The sequence below is a fragment of the Lutra lutra genome, chromosome 13 (assembly GCF_902655055.1).
Source record: "Lutra lutra chromosome 13, mLutLut1.2, whole genome shotgun sequence".
Classification (NCBI taxonomy): domain Eukaryota; kingdom Metazoa; phylum Chordata; class Mammalia; order Carnivora; family Mustelidae; genus Lutra; species Lutra lutra.
The window spans coordinates 81,689,722-81,702,056 of NC_062290.1; the positions used below are offsets into that span (position 1 = coordinate 81,689,722).

Genomic DNA, 12,335 nt, shown 5'->3' on the forward strand with positions numbered 1-12,335 from the left:
AGAGCAACGTGTGATCCTGAATTGGATCCTTAGGCTATGAGGGGCTTGGTGGGACAAGAGGTGGAACAGCAGCGAGTCTGAGGATCGGAAGTCGTGGAGAGTCTGCTTATACCCACTCCTGACGGCTGTGCCGGGCTGAGCAGGACAGTGTCCCAGCTCCAAGGAAGTACACACTAAAGTATTCAGAGGTGACAGGGCTCCATGTGGGCGACATACTCTCGGATGCCTCGGGAAAAGTAAGATCCTTGATTCCTGAAACAAGCCTGTAAGTGTGAAATTATTTTAGAATAAGAAAAGAACGTGAAAATAAATAGTTAGCGTGCAGAATATCTAGCACGGTGTCCTGCATGGACTGGACGCTCCCTGAACGCCGGGGTGGGGGGTGGGGTCCCTCCATGCCCCGGGGGTTGCTCACTGAGGGCAGCCCCCGTCCTTCCTGCTGACCCAGGCCTCCTCCTAAAGTCAACACAGCACCTAGGACAGGGGCTTGTAACCCCGCAGAAACTGCAGGAATACTGTTCCTGCCACGAACCACAGCAGCATCCGCGTTTTCCTGTGACCCGGCCATCAAAAGAAATAGCTAGTTTGTGTGTGTCCCAGGCACCTCGAGTATCCTGAAGTACTTACTCTCATCACTACTTCATAACCACGGCAGTACCACACTCACCCCACAATTTCGTCATCGAGCAGGTTAACAGAGAAGCGCCACTTCCAAAGCGTCTTTCTAAATACTGACCGAATTTCAACGCAGTTGGTTTCCTTTATAATGCTATGCCTATATTTTACGCATTTAAATCCTCTTCCAGTGAAGAGATCCCTGGCTTCAGCAGACTACAGTGGGGATCCAGAGGGCAAAAAAGGTCATGAGCCCCTGACCTGCAGGGATGCGGCTAAGCTTCTAGCCCCGAGCAAAACCAGGCAGAGGCACCACCCGCTAAGGGGAGGGGTTGCAAATGCAAAACCACCATTCTGGTCAGGATAAGTTAGTTACTCAGACTACTAGAAATGTCAGGCCCTTTTGTAAATCATGCCACATGTCACTGGCACAAGGAGCTTCCATATGCTTCGTGTGCACAGTGACAGTGTCATGTGGGATTCTCCCGGCTCCCACCTGTACACACCATGTGTGTCAACAGAGGGTCCCAGAGAAGAGCCCAGGCAAGAATTTAACAGGCTAACAAGACAACGTCAGCCACCATGCTCAGTGCTCCCTGGGCTTTTTCTCACTGAGTCCTCAAAACAACCCAATGAGCTTAGGTGTTACACCTCCCCTCATTTCCGTGATGAGGGGACTGTGGCACAGATGGCCATCAGCAGGCCCAAGGTCGGGGGGAGAGGCAGGGTGTGGGCCCAGGCAGCCAGACTCTGAGGCCTGTGCTCTTCAGTTCACCCATCAATGCTGCACACTGGACGCAGAGCACTGGGACGCTTGACAGGGTCACACAGTCATTGTCAGCCATGTAAAAGGCAGCCGAAAATGACAGAGAAAATAAAAACCCACTGCCTCTTGAGAACTGACATGAAGGGCAGTGATGGTTAAGAGTGTGTGACCCGGGGGCACCTGGGTGGCTCAGTGGGTTAAAGCCTCTGCCTTCGGCTCGGGTCATGATCCCAGGGTCCTGGGATCAAGCCCCACATCGGGCTCTCTGCTCAGCGGGGAGCCTGCTTCCCCTTCTCTCTCTGCCTGCCTCTCTGCCTGCTTGTGATCTCTCTCTCTGTGTGCCAAATATATAAATAAAAAAAAACTTAAAAAAAAAAGAGTATGTGACCCTACTAACTGTGTGACCTTGAGCAAGTTCCTCAACCCCTCTGTTTCAGTATCCAAACCTATAGATGAAGGTAATGACTCTACGTAGCTCAGAGGGTTGTGACGGAGATTTAATGACTTAATCTACACGAAGTTCTCACAGTGATGCCTGGCACAAAGTCAATACGTGGTAAGTGTCAGCCATACTTCTATTCCTATGTCTTGGGCCTTTGCTGGGCGCTTTACACATATCATCTCTAAATGAAACCAGGGAGGTGTGTTAAGCTTCCCATTTTTCAGATGAAAAGACTGATTCTCTGAGAAAAGAATATTTGAGTCCATCCAGTTAATAAGTGGCAGTCAGATTTGTGCTCAGGTATGTCACTTCAAAGCCAGTCAAGAAGGGCTAGGAAAAGAAACAGGTAAATACGGACTTCTATTGCATGGAGTAGACTCCAGACGTGGAATGCAGGTGCCCAGGGAAACAATCCTGACTCTGTGGCCCCTGTGTCTTAACTGGATGGCGGTGAGCCGGGCTGCAGAGGACACCCTGCAAGGTCAGGGCCGGGATGTCTGGCTCAGCTCCCCTCTACCCTTCTGGCTGGAGGCAGCTCCTCCAAACCCTCTCTCCCAGGCCCCCAGCCTCCACCCACCAGCTGACCACACCTGCACTTCCCTGCTCCCTGTTCTTCCTTCTCAGTGGAACGAAGGAAGCCCTCTGTCTGCGCTCCCTGGGTAGTGGGGTAAGGAAGGGGGAAGCTCCTCCCCTCTGCAGAGACCATCATTCATCCCTCTCCACTGACACACTCCCAGCACCCTACAGGGTCTGCTTAGGCCAAATTCTCACCAGGAGGCCTTCCTTGACTGAGAAAAATGCCCTCTTCTGCCCCCCAGGGCACTCTGTTCACTTTCACCCCAGAGCCGGCGTACCAACCACCTGTTGACAGGCCCGAGGACCCCATGTCGGCAGCCATGTCCCCGGCCAGGCACAGTACCTGGCGCAGACCAAATGCTGCCCCAGATACTTGCTGACCTGATGATTAAGTAGGTAAGAGGAAAACACAGGGACCAACGTGAATCTTAAGAGCAGAGATTCCTGTGGATATTTTACATAATGGAAGTCAGAGTGAGTCAACGTCTTCCTAGAAGCAAATAGCTCACCCATGTTAAATAAATGAACTCTACAGAGCCATTTGGGTCCCATTTCATCAATCACCTATTCCCCTGCGTTGAATCATGCCCCATTAGAATGAAGTCATTTGGCTCTCTCAGCAGAGCTGACAAACCAGATCTCCTCGGCGTAGAGGCAGTGGGGCCAGGCTGCCCCGAGGGGAGAGACAAGAAGCACCTGCTCAGCAGGAACAAGCCACCGCACCCCTACTCCTGCTCCTCCAAACAAGAAACAACCCAGACAGGGGCCTCTCATCCCAAAGACCATGACAGCCACACCCCTACTGGTGTCTGACTCTGAGGTTTATTCCCCATGGCCCTTGGTGTGACCACCCAGCTCACCACTTCCCTGTGTCATCTGAAAACAGTCCCTAAAACACGGGGGCAAGACCCTGGAAGATCCCTCGCTCAGTGAGCCAGCGCCCTGGACCCACGCCAAACCAGGATGATTCTGTCTTCAGATTCAGAGATTTCAACTGAGAAACGAGAAGTCTGGGACACTGGGTGTGTGTCACATCAAACACACAGCCCTAGAGTCTAAGGCTTCTGGTGTCCACAGGGCCGCCACAGTCTCACCCTGTCCAAGACACAGCTACTCAGCTCTCGCTGGGCACCTGGGAGAGCCCCCGGCGTGCCAGCAGTATGTACTCCCTTCCACCACTGTTGCTGTGACCACACGACTCAATGTTGGATCCTACAGCTTACACCCAGAGAGCCTTAACTAGTGACTAATGCATTCGGTTATTTCCAGTCCTATCAGGACGTAAGCATGGAAGTCCCCCATCTACAGATCAGGAAGGTGGGTTTCAGATGGATTAAGTGACCTGCCCAAGGTCACAGAGCTAGAAAGAAGAACTGACATTCCAACACCAAATCCAGAGCATTCCCTGCTCTGCCGGGCTTCCTCAATTATTTGAAGGAAACACATGTAAGGCGCAGACCACGACCTGAAGGGATGGCAGATATGTAAAGAGAAAGCTTAATGGCTCCCCTCTTGGTAAGCAGGGCAATTTAGCGGCCTGGTAGATGGATGGCGTCTGCTTTGGTAGGTATGTCACAGCTCAGCAACAAAGACATTTATTTTAATACTCGGGAAACTCAGCACTGATGTCCCAACCATGTCAGTAGCCAGGCTATAAATCTCTGGCCACAGCACAAGTTAAATGCAGTCAGTGTGCTTTCCTCCCCATTCTTCAATTCCCTGATCACCCAGCATTAATTCTCAGGATCACACAGTGATTAGAGGCAAAAGAGACTGCCCTGAGTCCACGGAGACCTCATCACAGCCTCAAGTTCTTTGTAGAAATGGGCAGAGGATAAACCCTAAATCAACACAAAGTGGCCAAAGGCACCGCAGGAGAAATCCACGTTTTCTACAGAAAAAGAAGTGCAGCACACCTTTCTTGGGGAGGAGAAAACCATAGGCTGTAACAGTTAGGACTGTGTAGACGGGCACCAAGAAATTTATAATTCCAAAATGATCATTTATAATTCTTTATCCACAATTTGCAATTAGTCTTGCAAAACAGAATTAAAGCCTTTGCTAAAGCACTTGGGCATTCTGCACAGTAATTTAAACATCACCAGGATCCAAGTGTAACTGAAAATGATATGACTTTTTACATGTGGTTCTGTGAAGTGCAGACATCGCCCAGTGCAAGAAACCAAAAAAGTGGTAGCTGATCAAACTAGTGAGATGAAACTGTAAAACACTCAGCCTGTTCAATAAATCTATAAACATCTCATTCAACCTTTAGACACGTTTTCTATGACTGAAACGGGATTCAAAATAGCAAAGTTTGACGAAATGCACTCAAATCAGTGAAGATCTGTCCATCTGAAACACCTTGATGGGCTGCTACCTTGTTTCAAAACACTGAACTGTGCCTTATTATAGGTTTTTTTCAAAGATCTTATTTAGTTATGAAAGAGTGTGTGAGCAGGGGGAGGGGCAGAACAGGAGGGAGAGGAAAAGGATCTCAAGCAGACTCAGCACTGAGCATGGAGCCCATGTGGGCTCAGTCTCATGACCCTGAGATCATGACCTGAGCCAAAACCAGGAGTCGGATGCTTAACCAACTGAGCCACCCAGGCGCCCCCAGGTTAGTGTGCATCTTAACAGCCAATTAAACTTGGCCAAAATTGAGTAACTAAATGCAAGATTGACTCACAAAATATTAGCCCTCTGAGATTTAGTTATTAGACGTGACTGACATCCCCCAAGTGGTGACAGAGCCCAGAGAAATATCCTGGCCTCCAGACTTCTGGCCCAGCCCAGGAGTTCCACTACTCCATGCTGACACTTTCATTCAAGAGAAACGGCAAAATGCAAGCCACGAATGGTCAGAGTTAAGAAAAAGTCCCCACTTGCAGCCACTGATGACCCCCAGAGCAGGGCTGATGCTGAGCTGACCCACAGCCCAATGGCTACTACCAAGGGCCCAACCAGCCCAGTGGCCCCAGCCCCTCCCCCAAAACCCCTCAGGGACCTCAGGGACCTCTCCAAGAGCCAGTAACTAGAGGGCTGGTCTCCACACGAGAGCAGGAACTCCAGCCCCACTGCCTGAGCCTGTTCTGACGCCCGTGCTACACCGGTTGTTAATTATTTTGAAAATCACCCTTCACAAAACCACAAGTCTGATCAGAGCCATTCATCAAAGAACTAATTTGCGTAAGAGAGTTCTCTGTCTTTGGAATGTATGAACTTAATTAAAGCCAGGTTTAAAAAAACAAAACTTGGCCTATGATGAGCTCCTTTCCTTTCCCGTATCTGGCTGCCGAGTTGCATTACATGCAAGCTGGGGTGGGGGTGTGGATTCAGAACAATCTGTATGCGCCTCTCACAAACCAATGTAATTAACCATTCACTCATTCACTCGACAAACCCGTACTAGGCCAAGGACTGGGCTAGGCATTGGGATTTAGACATGAATCCCAGTTCCTTAACCCAAAGTGCCCAACCCTGGTGTGTAGGGGCTCCAGTGAGGGCAGCAGGAAGGCGGATCCTGTAACATCAACGCAAGGATGGGCATGCAAAGTGCCATGTACCAGGGAGGAAGCCTCAGGGAAGGTGACAGCAGAGGGGCACTTTCAGGGATATTCAGGAGTCACCCAGTAAACGAGGAGAGAAAAGCCATTCCAGGCAGATGGAACAGCACATGCAAAGGCACAGGGAGAGGTGCAGACACGGCGTTTTCAGGAACATGTAAGAAGTCAGCTGTCGTTAGAGATGACGCAGAGCGACCTAAGGCCACACCAGGAAAGGCTTGCTGGGCCAGTTTCTACGTAGAAATGACATACAAAGAGATTACACAGTTGAGAGGTAAACCCTGGGACAGCAAATAAGGGGCTCATCTCTAACTAAGCTGTGATTTACCAGTTTCCTGTGTGGTACAAACACCAGCGCTCAGCCCAAGGGTACTCATCTCTAAGGCAGACAGTCTAAGAACCCTCCTCCAACCTCTTATGAGCTCAATCACTGGCAGGAAGGCACTGGAGGGGCTCTAGGTAACGAGGAGTTACCACACGCGTGTCAGGAAGCACATGCACTCACCTGCACACATTCAAGTCCAGCCAAGCTTACCTCCGAGAAGATGCAGCTGCTGCCTGGTGACCGCTGTGAGCACTTTTCGGAGAAGCCCTCAGTCCTGACCCCGAGCTCCCCTCCAGTCTGTGAAGGACAAGTCTGCTGTACTGCTTCCGAACCTTTTCCACTGAATTTCTAAGGAAACAAAACAAATCACAAGGAAGTTTTCAACAAGAGAAAAAATTTTAACAGACTGTCCAAAACTCTTTAAGGGAAAACATTTTATTTTTTCTTCACATTTTTTTCCTCAAAAAAATTTCCATCATCCCCAAATACTAAGCAATTACAAAATTAATGCAAGTGCCTTTGTTATTTGCCACCAGGGGAAAAGCAACCCGCAGCCATGGCGTCGGCAGGGGTGGCGGCAGTCATTACAAAATGCTCTTTTCCTCACCCCTTAGATGGCCGCCCGGTGGGTATGGAGGACCAAGCCCAGGCCCTGGCCTCACAGGATGGGGTTCCCATCCTGGGTCCCCCTTGGCCAAGGTGTGGCCTCTGGGTCTATTTCCTATCCTAGGAGGTTACTGAGGTGATTAGAGAAACAGTACATCGCAACCCAACAAAACCCAGTCTTTCTCGAAATATCACACATTTGACAAAACTTAAACCATCTATTATCTACGAAGAGATCTGACTTCTAGGAAGAAAGGCTGTGACTGTTGTTTTGGGGTCTGGTCGCATGTGAAAGGGTCCTTTGTAATGACGCACATCACTGACCCCTTCAGAAGGTCTGGCATTTGACAACACGACAGGACTAGACACCGTCTCTCTGGTCTTTTGGCCAAGTTCAAGCATAGAACCTATTCCTAACTATTTAAAACCGAGTAACTCCTTAACGAGGTCTCTGTCCACTTTAGGTCAAAAATTAAGGGCAAGAACCATATCTTATTTCTAAGTACCTATCAGAATTACTTCTGCATGTCAAACGTTTATGAGAAATTAGATGCGCACAAACACAAAAGAAACAGAGGCAACTTCTTACAAAAACCTGTTAAACTATAAACAGCAAAAACAACAAATCAAATGCCCAACACGAACTTTCGAGAATTGCCATAATACAGCTGTGCTTGACTCACACTTTCCATTTTCCTTTTCTAAAAGTCCAAATATACGTGCACATTGTTTAACAACAGTCGGCACAGCTTACATGAAAAACTGGGCCCCCCCTCCCCACCTCACACTTCACACCTCTGGGTCCCACTCCCAGGAAAAAACAACTTCCAACTCCTCAGGCTCTTCTGCTATTTGCATTACATTACTATTCTCACCTGCTTGACTTTTTTTTTTTTTTTTTCCCAAGTAGGCTCCATGCCCAGTGTGGAGCCCAGCACGAGGCTTAAACTCACGACCCTGATATCATGCCCTGAGCCAAGATCAAGAGTCAGGCGCTCAACTGACGGAGCTACCCAGGTGTCCCACTGACTTCTTAAGATTTATCTCTTGGCTCCTACCATAGGAGTTTAAGGACTTAGTTCTTATAACGTCTGCCCCCACCCCCAGAAATCATCCTCATAGTTACAACACAATTTCAGTTTAATCGACAGTCCGCATTCGCACTGTTATGACCACACAAACACTGGGCACACCTCACCCATCTAGCCTTCTGAGATTACATTTCCTTCTGGATTTGTTTCTTTGCTTTCCTTGGAATTAGTAACAACTGCTTTACTGTATTTATTCATTTAGTTCATAAAACTAAATTAGGTACTTAAGGTAGACTTATCACTAAACTCTCTTAAAGAGCATTTTTTTTTAAGATTTTATTTATTTATTTGACAGAGATCACAAGTAGGCAGAGAAGCAGGCAGAGAGAGAGGAGGAAGCAGGCTCCCCGCTGAGCAGAAAGCCTGATGAGGGCCTTGATCCCAAGACCCCGGGATCATGACCTGAGCCGAAGGCAGAGGCTTTAACCCACTGAGCCACCCAGGCGCCCCTTAAGAGAATTTTAAAATGCCTCTAGATGGGGCCAGACACATCAGGTCAATGATGGGTTCCATTTCCACTTCTTGGAGAAATCCTAGCTGAGGCCCTGTCTCAAGAGCTCAAATACAAGCTCTCTGCATCCTGGGCCTTCCCGTCACCACATCCCAAGAGAATCCCCTACTTGCTGGATCCCATGTCTCTCTCCTTTTGGGCTTCTTCCTCATTTGTATGGGATCACTGTCCAGGTGCTCCCTGCATGGGGTCCCCAGGAGGCAGAGGGGTTTTGGCACTGAATGTCAGGGAACGGCTTTGTTTGCCCTCACTCTTGCTGCTGGCTCAGCTGAGTATGTAATGCTAGGCCGGACACCATTCTTCCTCAGCAATCTGGAAGCCCTGCTCTCCTGCCTTCTGGCCTCCAGTATTGCTGCTGAGAATTCCGATGTCATTCCAGCTCTGGGTCCTTCACATTTCACCTTGGAACCTTTCAGATCCTCTCTTTATCCTCACGTGCTATGATTTCACAAGGGAGTGGGCATCTCACCATTATTTGTGCTAGAAGCAGAGGGACCCTTTCAATGCACAGGTGCCTGTTCCTTCACTCTGCAAGCTCTCCCATTGCTTTGAGGGTTCCCCTCCCTCTGCTCTGCGTGCCCCATCTCTCAGGACCTCTGGTCAATCACATACTGGAACTTCTGAATCAGTCCCTTCCCTCTTATTTCCTCACGTATCTGTTTCTCTGTTGGATTCTATTTTCTAAAAGATTCACTCAACTTTATCTTCCAGTATTTCTAACTCTCCTATTAAACTCATTATATCTGTAATCATACTTCCAATTTCCAATAGCTCATTCTTCTTTTCCAAGTATCTTTTTTATCCGATCCTGATCTTAGTTCTTATCTAAAGATGTCACAGTATTGAGGTCTTTTAAAGCTGTCTGGTTGCTTCTCATTCTTCTATTTCCATGGCCTCTACATAGCCTTGTTCTGTCTGTCTGTCTTTCCTCTTACACATTTTTCCCCTGTTTGGGGAGCTCAGCCCCCCGCCCCATCTACCTTTAAAGGGAAAAGTGCTCAGAAGCTCTGAGAGTGGAAAGAACACACCAATGGCAGGCTCACTGGCAGAGGACCAGGTGGGGACAGGCTTGTTCTGTTGGAAGATACCCATCTGTCTTTTCTCCCCTCAGAGGACTCTCAATGTTGAGGATGCACATTTCCACTCCCGTTTTCATTCAAGAGACCCACTCCTGCCTTTAGGTGCATCTGGTGACCCACTTCCCCCATCCCTGGTTTATTAAGGTCACCAGAGAGGAAACTGCATGCTCTCCCCACCCCCATCTCCTGCTAGTGAAGAGAAAGATCACCTAACTGCCCAGCATTCCCGCCAAATCTCCCGATTACACAGGGACCAGGTCCCTCTACTGCCTGCTGAGCCTCTCTGGGCTCTGTAGGCTACACCAGCTTGCTTCTTGTTGGCTTTACACCGCGAAGGCATAGAGCAGAGTGCTCTTAGTCCTGTGGGCTTGTATCTTTCACCCCTCCACTGTCTCTTTAACAAGGCTCCAGTAGGAAGCAGAGCTCAACACCCGTGTTGAACCCACCACGGTCACCTGTCAGCCTGCACTAAATCAGAACTTCGCTACACGATCAGACAGGAAGGGTATTCCCAGACCAAATGGGGACAGTTAAGAGGAAAAGCACAGAGGGGTGAGAGGGCCTGGCACACCACGGAGCAGCAGACACTCCAGACACACCAGAAGTACCGTTGTGAAGCGAGCTGGCCACTATGGCGGAACAGGCCAGGGCCTCCATCGGGCTCTGCCGTGGACTCATCTCATGACCCAGAACAAGGTCCTTCCCTTCTTAATGGTGGCTGATGCCCAGAGCACATAAAGGAAGCTCTGACGTTCTGACATAAAGCAGTGAAGACTATCGTCACTATTGTCAGCCTTATTTTTATACAAACGTTTCTGCAAAAGAGTTTTTAAAGAAAGCAGCCTGTGCCAAGTCAACAGATTGAAATACAAAAGAAAAAGAAGTTATGGTACCTGAAGCAACAAATCCTTTGGATCGATGCTTCCTGTTAGACTTCTGATCATTTGTTCTTGACTGTGCAATTTCTTATTACTTTCACTCAAAAGACTCTTGTAACGATTCTCCACGGCTTTCTCTCTTTCATTCACTTCATCGCGTAGTTTGTCAACTTCATTTCTAAGGTCCTACCCGAAGAAAAAGAAAAAATAGAACTTACTTGATAAGCACTTCAAGATGATCATCTCTCCTGCTTACCGCTATATGAGAGCAAGCTAATACGTGCATTTAACAACGTGCACTTCCTTCTCTTTTAAAGTCTGATGAAAACCAGCTTTAAGAAGCAGCTGAAATCTGGAAAAAGCTTTATGCACAGATATTTAGCACAACATTGTTTGCAATACTGAAAAAAAAAACTAAATATCCAATAACAGGGAATTTTTTTTTTTTTAAATAAGGAATTAACTATAAAGAATATGGCATTTTGGGGCACCTGGGTGGCTCAGCGGGTTAAATCCTCCGCCTTCGGCTCGGGTCATGATCTCAGGGTCCTGGGATCGAGTCCCGCATCCGGCTCTCTGCTCAGCGGGGAGCCTGCTTTCCCCTCTCTCTCTGCCTGCCTCTCTGCCTACTTGTGATCTCTGACTGTCAAATAAATAAATAAAATCTTTAAAAAAAAAAAAAGAATATGGCATTTAAAGAAGTGCACAATTATGGCACTGGCTGGCTCAGTTGGTTAAGCATCTGACTCTAGAAACTCAGCTTCAGCTCAGGTTTCCGCTGAGATTATGATCTTAGGGTCCCGGGGTTGAGCTCCGTGTTGGGTCTGGCCCTCACCTGAGAACCAGTTCGTCCCTCTCCCTCTGCTCTTCCCCTGACCCCGCACTGCGCACTCTCACTCTCAAATAAATAAGTAAAATCTTTTTTAAAAAATGCACAATTATGAGAAAAACAAAAACACTATACAATATGATGCCCATTGTCTCCTAAATGTTTATACAAAATATTGTTGAGGCTATGAGGAAACACATCAAAAAGAATAACAGTATACCTAAATAGAGGGGCTGTGGGGACTTTCAATTTTTTTTTTTTTAATTTTTCTGAGTTTCTAAAATCTCTAAATCAGTCTATATTACTTTCACAATCAGAAAAAAAATCTTAAATAATGACATTTACAATTAACATGGAAAATGCTTGTGTTATAATGTTAAGGGGAAAAACACAAAACCAACAGCAAACAGTGTGATTTGAGCCACCTCAGGATCTATGCTATTTGTAATACTGAAATACTATTCAGAACAGCAAGAGCTGGAAACCACCCAAATATCCACCGTAGAGGAATGAACTAAGGTACATTCTCACAACGGAGCACTCTGAAGCAATGAAGAGGAAGGAATGAGTACTCTATAAATAAACACAAAGCCTGAAAGTAATCTTCAGAATATACTGCTCAGGTGGGGGATCAGGAAAACCCCAATAGGGAAAAAAAGTATGGATGACATACTGTCATGTATTTAACTATAAAATAAATTAAATGGTTGTTTATAGGGAAATAAAAAAGAGAACAAGGCAGAAGGAGGGAGCAGAATTCATTTTACAAATGTAACATTGAAGCAAACCAAATGTTTGGATAACTATTTGAAAAGTAAAATAAAAATCTCCTACAACTAGAAGCGGAGCAAACAAAAAATAAACCTGTGTATCAGGCTGATTGGTTAACCAAACATAAAGGAATTATTTCAGTAACTTAAAAGCAGAGTAATTTAGGGCACCCGGTTGGCTCAGTCGGTTAAGCATCTGCCTTTGGGTCAGGTCACGATCCCGGGGGCCTGGGATCGAGCCCCGCATTGGGCTCCCTGCTCAGTGGGGAGTCTTCTTGTCC

At 47.4% G+C, this 12,335-nt stretch overlaps 1 protein-coding gene across 7 annotated transcripts in view; it reads right to left on the reverse strand.

Annotated features, from left to right (window-relative positions):
- CDK5RAP2 (CDK5 regulatory subunit associated protein 2) overlaps positions 1 to 12,335 on the reverse strand; it is a 171,797-nt gene that overhangs the window by 84,341 nt on the left and 75,121 nt on the right. For all 7 annotated transcript variants that reach the window (XR_007122225.1, XR_007122226.1, XM_047699454.1 and 4 more), the window contains 2 exons: positions 10,471 to 10,641; positions 6,501 to 6,638 (listed from right to left, as the gene is read on the reverse strand). Coding sequence is in view for 5 of the 7 variants with exons in the window: in XM_047699454.1 (XP_047555410.1) it covers positions 6,501 to 6,638; positions 10,471 to 10,641 (309 nt within the window). In the remaining 2 variants the exon portion in view is untranslated. The remainder of the gene's footprint in view (positions 1 to 6,500; positions 6,639 to 10,470; positions 10,642 to 12,335) is intronic.